Source organism: Lutjanus erythropterus, chromosome 18 (genome assembly GCF_056507025.1).
Source record: "Lutjanus erythropterus isolate fLutEry1 chromosome 18, fLutEry1.hap2, whole genome shotgun sequence".
NCBI classification, from domain to species: Eukaryota; Metazoa; Chordata; class Actinopteri; order Lutjaniformes; family Lutjanidae; genus Lutjanus; species Lutjanus erythropterus.
The window spans coordinates 28316874-28334980 of record NC_139334.1 but is presented as its reverse complement, the minus strand read 5'-3'; the positions used below and the strand labels follow the sequence as shown (position 1 = coordinate 28334980).

The 18107-nt window shown below is 38.1% G+C and overlaps 1 protein-coding gene across 2 annotated transcripts; it reads right to left on the bottom strand.

The window, feature by feature from the left end:
- Positions 1-3445: 3445 nt before the first annotated feature.
- Positions 3446-16910, bottom strand: LOC146311235 (tumor necrosis factor alpha-induced protein 2-like). 2 transcript variants are annotated; one of them, XM_084742815.1, is made up of 12 exons: positions 16844-16910; positions 12309-12566; positions 10697-11339; positions 9282-9393; positions 8945-9067; positions 7814-7908; positions 7615-7707; positions 7404-7530; positions 6804-6923; positions 6212-6367; positions 5705-5826; positions 3446-4043 (listed from the first exon to the last, which is right to left on the bottom strand). In XM_084742815.1, the coding sequence occupies exons 1-12, from the start codon at positions 16893-16895 to the stop codon at positions 3893-3895; spliced, it is 2052 nt and encodes a 683-aa protein (XP_084598941.1). In that variant the 5' UTR covers positions 16896-16910; the 3' UTR covers positions 3446-3892. The 2 variants fall into 2 exon arrangements, with proteins under 2 accessions (XP_084598941.1, XP_084598942.1); XM_084742816.1 differs by lacking the exon at positions 16844-16910 and adding an exon at positions 13392-13430.
- Between the last annotated feature and the right edge of the window lie 1197 nt (positions 16911-18107).

Sequence of the window (18107 nt, the reverse complement as noted above, 5' to 3'; positions counted from 1 at the left end):
ACGTTATATTTTGTGGTTCTGTCGGCGGGAACACTATCGCTTTTGTTCATAGGGGTCTCCAAAATCAACGCTATTTTAATAAATTCTTCTGAATTACACTTGAACTACAGATTCTGTTCAGACTTGAAGCTTTTTTTTCTACTTTGGAAGATGTGATGTGTACGTTTTGATTAATTTATCAATTTCTCATTAAATAGGGTATAAATGTGGGTTTACTGTGATTTCTATGTGCTAAACTTTTTAATGCATTCCACTGAAACCAAAAGAGTACTTTTACTTTAAGAGTACTAGGACTTTTACTGCACTAGTTTCCTGGTTTGAATTCCCTCTGTTTTCTTAATGTTATAAACTGTATTCTTCTATGGTGATTATTTTGTTTAGAGGCTTATAGATTGTGTTTTTCTGTTTTTCTGTCAGTAATTTAATCAATAAACTTGAGCATGATTCAGTTAAAAACCAGGTTTTGGTTTCATTGTATCACCACTAGATGGAGACCAACATCAGCTTGAAATTAGACTTCATGTGACTGACTCACACAAAACACAGTCTGGTGGATGGGACCTTAAATTTAAACACACATTCATGCATATCAAAAGGAAGAATATTTGGACAAAACATTATATTAGAGTAAACAATTTGAACATATTTGACATTGTAAACCAAAGGTAACGGAAGTGTCCCTTTTCCACACACAGAGCCCAGCTCAACTCAGTTTGACTCGGCCCGTCAGCACAGCACGGCAGGGGGTTGCATTTCCATTACAAGAGGACTACCCACTTGAAGGCGTGTCTTTTCCTTGACGATGAACTCGAGGAGGCTCGGATCAAGTGGCTCAAGAGTGATGGATGAACCGTTTATAAACGTATCTGTGATAAACACAGTTTCCTTAAATTCATGCTGGGTTTCATCACCTGTAACTTAACGCGACTCCGACAGCTGAAAGCCAATATGAAGCTAAAATAATGCAGATACCTGAAAGTTTAAACAGCGACGCAGGAGAGAAACTAAATTTCACTGCATAAGATTCTGTTAGAGGGAGAGCTGAACATAAAGAGACTTTTAAAAACATCTTTCTCTCTGCTGTCCTGGACACACATGAGCATTGTTTGAGGGGGAGAAAGGAGGGTTGTCATGGGAGACATCACCGCAGCCCGCTTGGAGGAGGGTCCTTCATCCTTCCATCTCAGATGCAGCTTGGCACAGCTTGGTGCAGCACGATGCACCAACAGTGATAATGGAAATGCAATATGGTGCAGTACCATTGGCACGGCCAAAAGCGCTGGTGGGAAAGGCCCATAGGAGACTTGGATTACATTTGAAAACTGGTCACCATTCACTTCTATTGTTTGGGAGATTCTGCAACGTTGTTTTGCTGCGAAACACCAGCAGTGTTTTGCAGACTAACAAAATAAACCCAACCCTCAAGCTGCTTGAGGGTGAGAAGATAATGACTGAATTTTCATTTTTGAGTGAACTATCCCTTTAAGTTATGTTGCTTTAATACTTGGATTACATTATAATCTGTAATTGTAACTGTAAAGTTACCCTTCCAATCTGTGATTACTCAGAGACACTGGCAGCGGTTCTGGTAACAGTAGCATCAGTGGCTCACGGCAGGAAGGCACTGTGAATTTCCATCGACCAGCTTCCAGTTACTGGTCCGTCTGATTGTTCCCAGTACACTTTGGCGTTAACGAGCCTGTCTTCCTTCACTCTGTCTCGCTTGCCAAGGGGAACCTGTAGCTATGACCCCCGTCTTCCTGAGCGCATCCTCACTCAAGCAGCGATATACAAACACAGACAGACTTTCAGGAAAAAGTCACACACAGCGTTTGCAGACTCATATCCTTCCTGCCTTGGGGTTTTGCACATATTGCTCAGAAATAATAAAGTGAAAACACCACAGCTCAGTGTGCCCAGCCTCTATTTTCACACAAGAGGGTTAATGATTTCCCGGCATTGTTTGAGAGTGATTTCGCTGCTTGTGGTGTTGGTCACTTCACAGTGTTATAATTGGATGATCAGTGGTTTTAATACACCCGAGTCCACGAAGAATCAAATTCATTACAAGCCCCGACCTCCAACATCACTATGAAAATCTTCAAAAAGATTCTTTAAGAGTCATTGTCCTGTTGCATAAAACCACTTAAGACTAAAAATGCATAAGAGCCCGGATATAAGCACTAAAAATGTTTAAGAACCCAGATAATGATGCTAAAAATGGTTAAGAACACAGATATAAGGACTAAAAATGTTTAAGAACCCAGATAATGATGCTAAAAATGCTTAAGAACCCAGATATCAACACTAGAAATGGTTGAGAACCCAGATATAGACACTAAAAATATTTAAGAACCCAGATATCAACACTAGAAATGGTTGAGAACCCAGATATAGACACTAAAAATATTTAAGAACCCAGATATTGACGCAAAAAATATTTAAGAACCCAGATATTGACTCAAAAAATATTTAAGAACCCAGATATTGATGCAAAAAATGTTTAAGAACACAGATAATGATGCTAAAAATTGTTAAGAACACAGATATAAGGACTAAAATGGTTAAGAACCCAGATATCAACACTAAAAATGTTTAAGAACCCAGATATTGACACTTCAAATGTTTAAGAACCCAGATATCAATGGTCAATGGTTATGAACCCAGACATAAGTGCTAAAAATGATTAACAACCCAGATATAAATGCTAGAAAAGGTTAAGAACCCAGATATCCATCAATTGCTGCCTAAACCTGCATAGCTTCTGACGGCGACAGGTTAACCAATCAAACACAGCCCTGTGATGACAGCTGATCGATATATGGGACGTAGAACAAGGGATAAAGTTCCACATAAAGTGGGACACCTGGACAGCCTGATGCTGCTGGATTGGTTCAAACGATGCGGATGTGGGAATGAAGCGTCGACTTGCTGAGAAGGAATAGAGTTGAAGTTAGCTGATTCACCCACACAGCATGGGTTAATTTCCAAAACATTGTTTATACTCATTCACATCTGGTTTGTCTCCTGTCTACATGCAGCTGTACGTTTGTCTGATCCTGCACTAAAAGTTTATGTGAAGTATTTTGTGAATGTTATGATTAAAGCAAACATTTATGTTCACATAAACATCTTCATGGTAATCAAAGGTGATTTTGATGCAGAGGTCAGTGCACAGCAGCGGTAAAATGTGCAGGTCAAGACTTTTCAGAAATCACACAGAATTTTTTATCAGATTTATTTAGAAATTTAACTTACATTTAACACATACCTTAAGAATATTATATGTACATCAGATGACATGACACAAACGTAAAATTAAAAAATAAAAGCTTGATGTCTCCCTCTATTGCACATGTAAGTATGAAAATAAAATATAACAATGATTTAATACAAAAAATATGTACACTATCAGAGAATGACATCTCCAAACACTTATCTGGTCCTCCAACCAAAAAGCAAGAACAAACAAACAAACACATTCACACACAACTGACCAGATGTGTTAGCAGTAGGAAGAACCATATTTACCAGCAACAATGTGAGCTGATTATTATATATTCATACAGTAACTAAAAACACTTATTTCATGATTGCAGTTGATCTGCAGACAAAATTATTTCCAGCATTAGTCAGATTTGAGCCAAGCTTTTGTTTTTCTCCCATTGTTGCTCACAGTGACATTTACATTATACATCTTCACACACTCAGACAGCATCACTTGTATTTTACAGGATTGAAAGGACTGAAAACGACAGTCTACAATCATCACACTTCACACAAATCTAACACACAAACACTAATAAAACGTGATTATTTTACAACCCAGCTCTCATCCGACATGAAAATGACTGGACTGTGGAGAACTTATGGAATTAGCGGAGTGTTCGGCTCATTTGACCTGAACTGTGGAGAAAAATGGCCGTGTAGTACCGATGACGCTGGTTTCCCTCAAAGTCTCCGACAGAGTCTCTTTGACGGTTTTCCTGTCGGCTTTGGAGAGGTTGGTCTTGAGCTTGAGCAGCGCTGAAACATGTTTCTCACTGCAGGTGAAAGGAGGAGGAGGAAGGTTAAAAATGAACATTTTAATCCTAATAATATATCCTGACGTTTATTATTACAATCTCAGAGATATTTCAGCACAATTGCAGAGTAAATGGGTTGTTGCAGTGTTAGAATACACCCATGGATTTTATGAAATTAAAGTGCATTAAGATAAAATCAGTCTTTCTGTAGGTATTCTTTCACGAAAGTAGTTATTTTTCTGGCACAATAATATGAAAGTGCCATTCTTAATCCTGACTGCAAAGCTCTGATTGGCTCGGTTGGTTTTTCTTCAACCAAGAAACCAGCTTTCATTGAGCAACTTGACTTAACCACAGAGAAAAGTGGAAGTGGAAGATGTGCACGGTGGTTCAGAGATCTGGAACCAGAGTGGCTCAAGTTGAATCTCCAGTGTAAACTGTCTACACTACATTTAATGAATGGAAACATGACAACAATGGGAAAATATGATTATTTACAGTCTATAATGCTGTGATGTATTTGGAGCAACAGTTGCAGACCTGTGTTTTAGTTAGGTATCTTAGTCACTTTAGTGTTTTTCAGACTTCATGTGTCCAAGACACAACAACGGGCTAAAATAAAACAAGCTAAAACCTGTATTCACATCTGTGCAAAATAGTACAATAACCAACCCAATCAACTGAGGCAACAAGTATAATGCTAGCCAATCAGAGGCAGAGTTCCCGAACTGTGGGTGGGGAAAAACACAAGTGTCAATCTTTGATGTGTTACACTAATAATTCCCACCATCCGTCACCTGTGCAGCCGTTTTTAAAGGATTTTTTAGGGTATAGAATTTTCCTCTGTATTGGGAAATTGGTGTGTAAAAATGTGTAGTTGTATATATATATTTTAAACCTAAGATACAACAGGCTCTGTGGTGAAGTTTAGAACTGTTGGTTGGAAGATTTTGTATCTTTGGAAAGGATCGGTGTAGCTGTTTCCCCTTATTTCCAGTTTTTATGCTAACATGACTGAATTTTCTGGCCATAGTTATCGAAAGTGAAGTCAATCTCCTCATAACTCAGTGTAAAAAACGTATTCCTCTAAGTTGAGAAGCTGGGTTCACTGTCCTGTGTTTATGAGGTTTGTCTTACAACTCTGACTCAGAAACCGGATCCAGGAGCAAAGACAAGATCGTCTCCTGTGTTGAGATTGCAGAGACAAATCAACCCAATCAGACTGTTTACTCTGACTGAAAACATTACTGATGACACCAACACACACCACAACCACCTTCACCAGCTCCTGCTCTGTTTCTAACATTTTTTTATTTTACTGCAGTACTCGTGTTCGTTTCCGTGTGCCACATCTCTCTTACTTGACACTGGCAGCTTCCTGAGAGTTGCAGCGTGTCCGCTTTTAGCTCATACTCTCATCCCGCTGCCAGGAAACATCTGACAGATTTTCTTTTCCTGTTGCTCCTCTGCTCTCTCTGGACAGCAGGCTTGTTTATGCTCATCCCAAACTTATGTAAACCACTCATATCATGATGGTATTCTGTCCTTATTAAGCCAGTTACACTTGAGACAACAGGCATAAACAAGAGCCGTGCACATCTGTGTGAAATTTATGACATGTGTTTCTTCTAAAAGTAAATAATGTTAAGTTATCTCAACAGGCAGAGGGCAAAGGTTACCTGAGGTCAGGAAAAGCAGTTCCCAGTGATGCTACTTGCATCTGAATGGCGGGGACGGCCTGGAGTTTCAGCACTTCTGCAATCTTGGTGAGGATTTCCTTCAACCAGTCTTCCTTTGATCCCTGTAAAGACAAAACAGTTACATCAGTTGATCTACACTCCTCTTGCTTTAGGGAGGATTTTCTCTTGTGTAGTCACTGTTTATACACTGGATTCTCCCCCTGGGTCACTTGTTAATTACATTCCGGTCCATTCAGTGAGGGATTTTTATTTGGAATTTTAGATGTTGAATCATAAGATCCTACAACCCAGAACTAATGGGATGCATGGATGGAATATAAATGTGTTTATTTTGTATGTTATCTTTTATGGAGGTGGGAGGTAACTAATTAGACTTTTCAGGTCTTTACTTGAGTTTTTATTTTACCCCCTACAATTTAACACAAATATATTTACTTTCTACTCATTATGTTTTCAAATCATAACGTCAAAATTCTCGAGTCTCACCATCTTGATGAATAAATCGTGTAGACTCTCTGCGTTGTCTGTCACGGTTGTGTAGGCCTTCAGCTGCCGCTCCCTGTCCTTCAGTTTGACTTCTCCTTTCAGGAGCCTCTTCACGTATTCTGAAGTCACTTCCTGGTGCAGCTGGCCAATCAGTTTCTGAAGTTAACATAAACATCAAATCAAAAATTTACGAAAAACTGTCTGATGAACCAATGAAGATGCTGAGCAGAGTACATTTACACTTGATCTTTTCGAGTGAGTTTGTAGAACCTCACCATATTTTAGTTAATTACTACAGAAATATAAACATTTAACACTATTGCAGAGTTTTTTTATGCATTTTTCCCGCACATACAAGCAGCCATTGGCTTTTTTATTGGTTTCTTTCTACTGTGCACACTGTTAAGTTCATTAATTCATCACAGTGACAGTCAATTTTTCTGTTCAGCTGATCAATTTTCATATTGTCTGGAAGAGAACTGAAACTAGCTGCTCTCTGAAAGGAAAAATACATGAAAATATTTGTGGTACAGGTCAGTAAAAAGCTTCTCCTGAATCCAGACGAGTGTGTTTCACGCTTTCTTCAGTCTACCTGGTGGCAGGGTTCAATCGATCCCTGGAGATCCGGAAGCTCTTTTTCAATGCTGTCCAGCAGCTTCTCAAACAGGTTCTTATTCAGCCAGTCGTTGGTTCCCAGTTTGCGGTACTGTGGCTGTGTGAGATACAAACTCGATGCATTAGACAGTTAACACTTTCATCCACAGTAGCCTGAAAAAGTGGCCCCTATTGAAGACGTTAATCTTTGAAATCAGCTCACAAATGTACAGTTTATTTTTCATAAAGGTTCATTAATTTCCTAAAACAAACATTATTCACACAAGAGGAAACAGTGCATTTGTTGGGGACTATTTTCAACAGTGGATGAATCTACACTTGGTGCTCTAGTGAGTTTTTGGGGCAGCAGGACGGCGTATGTGGGATTAGATTAAAATAAACAGTGTGTGTGCTCATGGTAATGAAGGAACATGTCAGTACAACAACGTGGCTCAATGTTTTTAATAGTTTTTAGACAACAATGGAGCTGTATGGCACAGAGGATGATGATATATCAAGAAGACTGTTTTTGGTTTTGATTGGGGATTTGGGGAATATAAGGAAAAAAAGTCTTTAAAACTGCTGTAAGTAAACGTACCTTGAGGACCTCGTGCACAGGTTTTAATAAATATGCGTGTGCAGACTGTCTCATGTCGGGTAGAATAAGCAAAAAGTTTTCCCGCACATCCTGTGGGAACAGATGGCTCTTCTTAACGAGGACGTCACTGCAGACAGACCAAAGAAGTCACATTAGCTCACAGAGATGTTTTCTTTGATCACAGTACAATCTTTAAATGTCGGAAACGTACCTGAACTGTTCGATACAGCCGAGGTTCGCCTTGACGAACAGCTTGCTGTTTGGTTTGTTTTGCTTTATGACGTCGTTTTGGAAGCTACTGAATCTGTGGGAGTGAAAATGTTGATATTAGACAAAATGCGTTTTTAAAATGGCATTTGTAAGAAAGGATGATATTAAAAAAAAAAAAAAAAAATCTTGAGAGCTGTTACCTCTGCATTAAATCGTTCAGTTGACATGTTATGGTCTGGGCTTTGTGCAGGTCTCCCACAACCTTTGCAGCTGAGGTCACCATGCCATTGATGAGCTAAAGATAGATGGAGGATACAGATCAATGACAGCTTTTAAAAAATGTTCTAAAGCACTGAGAGAAAACACTTCCTGTGGAAAATATTTCTGATATTTCTTCATACATATGATTTAATATGATATGATTTAGCTCTTTACAAGCCATGTACTTGCAACAGTCAAACAAACACGAGACACTGAAACTCTTGGTGCCTCATTTGACTTCGCAGGCTGTGACCTTGATCTGAAAGCAAATGCCTCTCTATAAATTATTTAGGCCTCTTCTTCCTTGTTGGTTAATCTTTTTCACTGTGTTTGTTTTTTCCCTCCGGTCTGGCTTTAGTTAATATGTGAAACAGCCTGGAAAATAATTCTTCCTGGTTTAATTGATAGAGGAGAGGATGTGTAATTTTCCATGATCACAACAAGCTTATTTCATGAACATGAAAAAAACATTTCATGTTATTGTTTAGTGGTTTAAGCATGAAATAATAGTTAAGATAGTTTTGAAGCCTTTTTGTCATAACTGATGACTGTTACATTTTGTCGTCTAACATCACAGTATTTTATAAAAGTATTTTGTGATTATAGCAAAAGAAAGATAACAGTCACGAAAGCATATAGTCTTCACCAAACCTTAAATTTGTTCTGCAATAATTGACGTTTTGGTCATTCTGGGACAGCGGAGACAAGTTTCCAGCAGCTACAGAACGACAATTTGGAGTCAGTTTGTGTCTTTTAGCTCAGTTTTTGGTCTCCACCAACTCCTGAGGAAAATATCTGTCTCTGCAGTTGCTTAATGCTCCACTACATTCACCAGAATGTCTCTCATTATATTTCTTCTGTTTGGTGCTGAGAAGGTAGTGCACTGTTGGAAATTTTTTCACTGAGAAATGATGCTTTTGGGGGCGATGAGAGTGAATCCAAACAGTAAAGTTGTTGCTGAAGAATGAGCTGAAACTCCTTTCACATTGTCTTTGCTTTGACATTATAACTAATTTAAATAAAGTTGATTATATCCACTTTAACATCACGTTGCCTCGTTGGTTCTGTACCTGAATGATGTCGTAGGCCACAGGACTGACAAAACAGCCGTACTCTCTTGATGGTTCCTCTCCTTTGTCCCACTTCTCCTTTGCTTGCTCAAGGACTCGGTCAATATAAGTCGTCAGTTCCTCCTGAACACACAACCACATGCTACTTACAAGATACAGCTTATATGAACAGCTTCTGTTTTTGGCTACTGAACGCTTCCTTTTTGTGTAAAACATTATATATTACCCTGATCACATATTAAATACTTGATACGTGCAATAAATTTCCATAATTTCTCACTACATAAAAACTAAAGCAAAACTAAAAGGGATATTCTCTGGAGAGCATGAAGGTTACCTTTTGTTTGCTCAGGTACTGTTCCTCCATATTTTCCAGTATGTTTTTGGGCAGCAGCTTTCCCAACTCTTCAGCATTGATATGACTGGCCAGCTCCGGCTTTTGAAGGATTCTGACACAGAAAGCAGAACTTTCAATAACATGTCAAGACATTTTAAGCATCAAGATTATCTGCTTTCCCTCAACATACCAGCCTCATATTGTTCTACTTCAGTTTCAAAAGCTTTTTGTTTTGAAACTCAAAACAAGGACAGGCAGCAACATGTTGTTTTCAGTGGAAGGCATGCAGTTAACTGTGAACATCAGGGTGTGGTTGTAAAATCAAAACTAGTCTGTCATTTACTGGAGGGCATTCTGGTGTATTTGATATTATACCGTTGGTGCAGAGCTGCAGGATTTGCGCAACTTAACAGATTTCTACACTTTCTTACAAACTTGAGTGGGTTTGAGCAGTTGAGGGTGAAGGTATCGGTTCCTCGTTCAGTTAACTGATTTCACATAAATAATAATCAGGAGGGACAGACTTGGATGAAAGAAAAGGCCCTTGATTTTCTACACCATGTGGAAAACTTGACATAACATTAAGGGACACCTTTGCATATGCACTTTAAAACTTGTGCACTCTAAAAATTGTGCACTTCAACTTTTAAGCCCTGATTCTGCCTGCATTTACTCATGTAAACTGTCCTTTGTGTGTCACATATGCATACACACTTTATAACTGAACACTTCAAAAAGTCATCTACGTACTTGTCTTATATCCTGTCTTTCACTATTTTCACTGTAGTACCTGCTGCAAATGACAAATAAATTGACTCTGACTCTTTCAACTTGCTGTCGGGAAGAAAAAAGGCTGAGGAAGAGCAGCTGGTACCTGTGTAGTGATACTGTGGAAAATGAGTATTGAAACCAAATATTCATTCTATTAATAAATCAATATTTTGACGGCACTGGCTCCTGCTACTAACAGGACAAAAACACACCAGCATAGAACAGGATGTATCCAGAAATATATGAGGGATAATTCACAGTGAGCAGACCATTATTATAAAATATACCCTGATGAAGTGGTGCAGAATCTCGGTGTGAAGCGGAGCAGCCTTGAATCAACCTGCAGGGGTTTATTTTGCAATAATGACCTGATCACTGTACATTATTCTGATTATTACATGGTTACTTATTAAAAAATAAAAAATGATGCAAAATATTAGTTTAAAAATGATTTTAGTGATTTAAAAATGATTTTATTGCTCCTCCAGAGTTTATGATCAGAACTGTGTCCATAGCAATGGTCTGTTATACAGAAATAACACATCTTAGAATGCTGTAATTGTCCAATCAGAATATGGTATTTAACAAAGCCATGTAATAAAAGGTACTAATAACTTCAAACACACATTTAAGTCATGACTTACTCAGGATAAAACTCGTTCACCCAGTGCAGCAGGAACATGCAGTCCTTGTCGTCCAGAACAAACTCCGCGATCTTTTGGAGTCTGGCACTGAGGTTCTGGTGGTACAGCCTGGCGTAAAGATTGCAGATGTCCATCCCAGGCGGGTAGCAGCTCTTCACCACCTCCACCACCAACAGCAGGTCCTCCTTCAGCTGCCGGCCCATGCTGTAGACGTCCACCTGGATAGATGAACGGTCCACCTGGTCAGCAGGGGGCGTCGAGGGGTTGTCCATACGCTCTGCCACCAAGCTACTCAGTGTCGAGTCGTGGAGCTTCCTCCAGTTGCAGGGCCTCCAGGCTGGCGGTGTCTGATCCCTCTGTTTCCACCGCTGGTCCTGGTCCACCTCCTGGTTGACGGCCTTCACAGCAGACATCAGAGCCTCCATGCTGACCTCTCCCCTGGTGAGAGACAGTCTCAGAGTCTGCTCTACAAGGCTTTTCAGGTGTTTATAGTCTCCAGCGAGCTTGTTTGCTTCTTCCTCATGGTGTTTGAGTGCCTTTGCCTCGTTTATCTCCCCAAACAGACGTTCCTCTCGCTCCATCAGCAGCTTGCTGGCCTCACACAAGTGCTGTGCTTCAAGGATTTCCTTATAAGTTTGAATCACTGAGGGGAAAAAAGGCAAAGAGGAGGCCTCCTTTTGAAATGCTGCAGATGTTAACAATAAAATGAATCATCTAAACTTCCTGGTAATGGAAATATTCCTGCCGTGACAAAACTCTAAACAGTCTCTGCTCTGTTATTCCTCCTGCAGTCCTGTAATGTTCATATTCAAACAAGTTCACATTTAAGCAAGTCTATACTCATTACAGTCTAAGGTTATCATAAGTGTTGAGGTATCGATACTTTTGCAATACCACATGTAAAAAACAATACAATACTAATACATTTCATAGTATTGAAAGTACTAAAATTATAAAAACAAAATGCTCAAAGTGCTCATTTATGAACTCAGTTCAGTTGAATGGTATTTTCCAGTGGTATTACTATAATGTTCCTGCAAAAATCCTTAATATAATCATATTTTCTACAGTAAATAAGTTACCATAAGACTATAAGTTAGATGACAGAATGCACCAGTTTAGGGGTGTCCCGATCCGATATTGATATTGGATATCGGTCCGATATCAGCCAAAAAACAAGTATCAGATTTTATCGGACTGCATCTAAAATCTCAGATATAAGCGCTCTGATAAGCAGTCCATTTTCTGCTCCAGCAATTCTATCCATAGGTGACTCTGGTTGCTGACTATTGTTCTCTGTTTGAGTAACATCACTTGATCAAGCCTTTTCTAACATTCCACACTACAAAATAAGTAATAAAATTATGTATAATTCGTGCTGATATCGTATCGGATCGATATCGGTATAGGCCAATACTCAAGGCTGCAATGTCGGTATCATATCAGAAGTGAAAAAGTTGTATAGGGACATCCCTACACCAGTTAACTGTCTCTCATTGCCTAAAGCTTTTATGCTTCTACCTGGGCTGCAGAACCATTCAAACATCTTAAATATGATTATCATAATGTTAACTAACAGCTGGATGTTCTAGCTAACAGATGTTTGACTGACCTGTCTGGGGTTCTTCTTCCAGAGGTGAGTGGCGTCCATTAGCTGGGAGGGTGTTGCTCTTCCCACTGGCCTGACCTCTCTGGGGTACAAATATTTTCGGGATCGGGAATTTAATCCATCTTCCTCCCGCAGGTCTTGCACCTTGATCTGGGGAAAGGTGCAGCCTGATGCCCTCTGTCTCCGCGGAGTTTGACCGGAGACGCATCGTTATCCAGGCGGAGAAACGGGAACAACAGTCTGAGGAACGAGCTGACGAATCTAATATGGAAACACAAAACCGACAAAAGTTTGACAATGAAAAAAAAAGCAAGTAAAAAGATAAAATTCATTGTTAGCATTTCACTTAGCTAGCTAGCTGCATTTGCTAGCTAGAGCTAACGTAGCCTATGTTAACTTTAACGATAATTGATTTTTAGCTAGTTTTTAACATTTAATTTTTAATTTACTTGCTTAATTTACTTTTTATATTTCAGTTCACTATTTTAAATGTTGTACTTTATCACAAAAGACTATATAACGATATTTTCTTATATTTCATTAGAAAACTATTGTTTAAAAATTAGCAAAATAATTCAGTAACTGCTCCTAGCATGACTTGCTTTTCAAAATAAAAGCCTAATTAAGACATTTTAATTTGATATTACAGTAGTTGCTATTTTAAAAAAAATCAGACAATAAAGAATAATAACCACAAAACAAAATTACAAACAAGAGCAACTTAACAACCCAGTGCCCAGCACTCCCGTATCATCCCAGTATATTATTAAAAGTTAAAAACAAACAAACAAATAAAAACTTGTTTCATTAATAAGTGCAAGCACATAAAAATAGAAGAACAAGTGCAAGTAACACATAAAAAACAGGACACTGAAATGACATTAATTAAAAATTACACATTGAATGAATGATAACATCAATTTTTCAGCTTCATTAATGAATAACTGTGAAAAACAATCCTAAAAATAATGCAAATAAGTTTTGTTTTCAGCAAAATCTCAGCCTGTCCCTACAAATTACATTTATAAGGTTCTTATAATATGAAATAAGTTGCTCAGAAAGTATTTTCCAGCAGCCATTACTCACCCGGATCTCACAGGAGCTCTGCTGCTCTGTCAGTAAGACTACAGCTGCTCTGAGTTAGAGGGTCTTTTAAAAGCAACAGGCTCCTCCTATGTATGATGTACGATTCCCTAGGTGGGTGGTGGAAAGTCCACACACACACACACACACACACACACACACACACACACACAGACACAGAAACAGAAACAGACAGACACAAACACGATCTGGACTTTTTTTTTTGGAAACACTAACGCTGTGGCAATATGGCCACAGAGTGAAATATCTCAACAACGATATCATGGATTGTTATGAAATTTTGTACAGACATTCATGATCATCAGTGGATGAATACTAGTGACTCTGGTGATCCCCTTACTTTTCTTCTTGCACCACCAACAAGTCAAAAAATTCAGTTCAGGATTAGGAGAAAACTAATAGCCAAATTCCTGTTAGAGTCACTGTACTTTCAAGCAAAGAAAAGTAAAGTCGTCTTAACTTCTCATCCATATACTAAAATTAATAAAACATAGAATTTCTTTCATATGTGTAAGGCTGCAACTAACATTTATTTTCAATATCTGTTAATGCTTGTGTTGTTTTCTCAGTTAATTGATTAATTCTTTGGTCCATAAAATAGCCTAAAACTGTGAATACTGCCTATCACAATTTCCGGCATCCTAAAGTCCACCATTTAAAGGAATAGTATGTAGCAATTGCACATCCAGAAATGAGTACTGCACTCCAAATAGGGAGTTGGAGCTATATACTTTATATTAAATGGTTGAATCCCTATTTAATATACAATCTATGGTTACAGTGATTTGTTTCCCCCCTGCTCCCTCCTCTCCAGACGTGAAGAGGCTCAGGCAGGCTGCAGGAGCTCTGCAGGAGTGTAAGACTGGAGCAGCAATTTAAATTGACAATAACACACAACAACAAGTCCTGCACTATAAGGTGATCAGGTGTTATGACTCTCAGTTGTGTGTCGATGTAAAGCTAAGCCAGTCATCCTGAAAACATAAGCCCTCTTAAAATACACGCTCTGGAGATGGATTTTAGTGACTTCCTGTCTTACTACCTGCCAGACTCCATTAACATTTTGCTCAATTTAACCTTTTTAAACATTTACTCCTTCTTAAAGATTATTAATGAGTTCTTACAACTCATGAACAGACACTCATTCAGCAAACATTCAGCATTAATTTGAACTCTAAATAATGTGCAGTGGATAAACTAAAACAGTTAGTCCAGCCTGGAATTAGACATTTCAAAGGAGAACACTACAAGTGAGTACTTCAATTTAGCTTTTTTATTTAATCTCTAATGATATTTTATGGTCATTTTTATCATAAATTACAGTAAATATCTCACAGATTTCTCCTTTAACTATGAGAAAATCTGCAAATTCTCACATTTTAGAAGCTGGAACCATCAAATTTTTAATATGCCTGCTTAAAAAATGGTGATGAACAATTAATAGGTTATCAAAATACCTGCGGATTAGTTTATGTTAGTCTGTTGATTGACAAATCGTTGACAGATCTACGTACTTCATGTGTGACATCCTTAATGTGGCTGTGGAGAAGAGACTGTCCTCCGCAGAAAATCATCGGCATTGGTTGTTTGTTAAAATGACATGTTTACGTGTCCATGATGCTGCAGAGGCTCTTTAACTTGATGGGGTTGTTTTTGGACAACATTCAATTTGGAAGCTCCGGCAAAACAGCCTTGTTTTTTTGGCTGGTTAGGGTGGAATTTAAATGAAACAGCAGTAGATTCTGCCTGTGGAAAACAACCACAGACTGTTCTGATGTTCTCTAAATACAGACTAAACTCTATTTATAGGGTCATTTCTTGCACCATTCACATGCCATGTCTAAATTTCTCTGGGTAAAGTGTTGATGGTGTCTGAGGCAGATGCAGGTCAGTGATTTAATATTTAAAAGGTGGGTGTTCATGAGGCGGGCAACGGTCAAAACCGAGAGGGCAGCAGTCCAACACAGGCAGGAAAATAAATCCAAAAGCAGCAGGTGAGAATCCAGAACCCAATAATCAGGCAAAAAAAGGGTCAAAAACAGTTTGGGTTTGGTTTTTCAGGTAAACAGAGAGTGATAACACAAAACGTCCATGGAGAGAGACCCCTCCTCTGTTGCTCCTCTTGGGGTTTCCTCCATTTTTTCCTGCCAAGTTTTTTTTTAATCTATATATATATATGTATTGACCTGTAGTAGGATTGTTACTAACACCAAATACCAATATAGGTACTTTTAATGGATGTTTCAATTTTTTTGCTCCCTCTATTTGTGCATAAAGTCAGTGCGATGCAGTTTAGTACCACTGAATGAACACCTCTATGATAGCATTAAAAAAAACCCTGAACCTTCTATCATCATAAAGGTCGACTTTATGGTCAAACTGTTGTATTGGTAATATTGATACAGTAGTTAAATTGCATTAAAACTGTGCAGGTGTTCCTAATAAAGCGGCCACTGCATGTGAATAAAAGCTGAAAATAAAATTTATATCCAAACCAATAAGATGTGACGATATGTTTCCTAAATCCAGTGGTTCCCCAACTGGGGGGTTGACTGATTTATGACAGGGAAATAAAACTGATGCTATCATGCTAATCTTTATCTCCATAATCTTTATCCTGAATCTTTTTTTTATCAGTTGCTTCCCCATTTTTAGTAAATGATTGATGATAATAGTGTGATTTATTTATTTATTTATTTTTTTGGCTTCTGAAGGGGGCGCCAGAAGCTTGGCGCCCCAGCAGAAGCAGACGTTTGGGATCGACCGCATAAATCAATCTCAGACATTATAAAAGGGACTTAAGATTACGCATATGTTGTAGAATGAGCGATCATGTATATATTTTGCTGTATGAGGTTGTTTAATTCAGTATTCTGCATGTTTACAAGACATGGGATAGAAACTTAAACTCAGAGCTAACTAACAAGACCTAAAGTTTGTTTTTCGCTGCATAATAACAGCCACAAAATTATAATAACACAACATTTTTATACACATATAATATATGTTGATCAGGAATGTAACTGAAACGATGCTGGACAATAGGTGATATTATGATGATAAAATGTCCATGATATGATATTCATCATGATATTAAAAAACAAAGAAAAATAACAATTTGTGTAAATGTCCTTTATTGAATAATGAATCTGATGTGTACAGTATGTTGGTTTGGATAAAATTTGTATTTCCTTTCAATTTAAAGTGCTTCTGTTTTTTTTTTCTTTAATTAAAAAAAAAGTAGGCAGCCATAACCTAAAAATGTGCATAAAACTGAATGTTTGAATTATTTATGCACACTCATTTTATAAAATAAAAAAAAAAAAATAATAATGAAATAAAATAATTGAAAATGATCAATCCTAACATGTAACATTCATAAATTTTTCATGTAATTTCAATAATCCTGCCGTGTTGTAAACAGTTTTTCTTACCTTCTGCTCTGAAGGATTGGCAACAAAAACAGCTGCGAAGAGTCGAACACATCGTTCCTGAAGGCAGCGAGGCTCACAGGTGACAAAAGTTCATCCGTCTCTGCAGCAGGTTGATGAAAAAGTGAAGTGAGAGCAAGATGCGGATTAAACATTTGAGGTCAGGATGTTGGTGAAGTCAGAGGTCCTTTTTTTTTTTTTGTTAGCACCTACACGCTGCATCTATGCACATTTCCTCTGTGAACCTCAGCTTAAGATGTGAGAATGAACACATGAATGGTTTCAAATACAGTTTTAAAATGTCACCGGTCTCTCACTCTGTGAGAAAGATGTTGTTCTGGAGGCAAAGTCTTACAGTGTTTCACATCTTTCTTCACATCTTTCTTCAAATATTTTGATGATTTTTTTTTTTTTTAAATCAAATCAACCTCAGATTTTTTGCAAGGGTTTATTTCAAACCAGAAAGAAATTAGTCATTGCTTATCCTCCTTAAATCCAAGTATAACTGCCTTTATACAACTTACAGTCACACAAAGTCCAGGCAAAATACACAGATCAATAATAAACTTTCACCTGTCAAAGCGCCTTTTCAAAGCCTTTTCACAAACTTCCCTCTAATACAACAAACTAATAGTTTTCACTTCCCTAGAAAACAGAGAAGTCCAAAGTCTGAGGTGAATTTGAGTATAAATTTATTTTCTGTGCCAAGGCCTCTGCTTTTATTTTTGATCACTTTATAGTCACACAACAGAGTCTCACACACCTTTATAATTAACAGTGTTGTTTTCTCAGCACTTCACACACAGCAGAAGGCGCAGCTTACTGGAATTTAAAGCTGTCATTACTCATTCAAACAGGTGCAGTAAACGAGATGTTGGTGCACCAAAATCACCACATTATTATCAGATCTGATAGGTATGAGAGGGTTATTGATCAGTATCTGTGACCTCTCAATATTTATGTGTCAGCTTACAGTATGACTCAACTTTAATGCTTTAATGGTTTTAGGATGATTTATGGCAGCATGGCGGCCTAGTGGTTGGCACTCGCAGCCTTTTTTACATGGAGATTACATGTTATTCCTGTGCCTGCGTCTGTCTCTGGGTGCTCTGGTTTTCTTCACCATCAAAAGCTTGTATGTTAGGTCAGTTCTCCGGTCAGTGCCCTTCACTGGTTGAGAACTGGAGTTGCTCCCCACTGCACAGTGGCTGCTTACTGCTCCTAACACTTGACAGGACAGGTTAAGTAATTATTGCAAAATAAACCC

Coding starts and splice junctions, on each gene's coding strand:
- LOC146311235 (XM_084742815.1), bottom strand. CDS start 16,895: ATGTGTTCGACTCTTCGCAGCTGTTTTTGTTGCCAATCCTTCAGAGCA. Junction 9,068..9,281: donor AGTACCTGAGCAAACAAAAG/GTAACCTTCATG, acceptor TTGTGTGTTCAG/GAGGAACTGACGACTTATAT. Junction 7,531..7,614: donor GGCTGTATCGAACAGTTCAG/GTACGTTTCCGA, acceptor GTCTGTCTGCAG/TGACGTCCTCGTTAAGAAGA.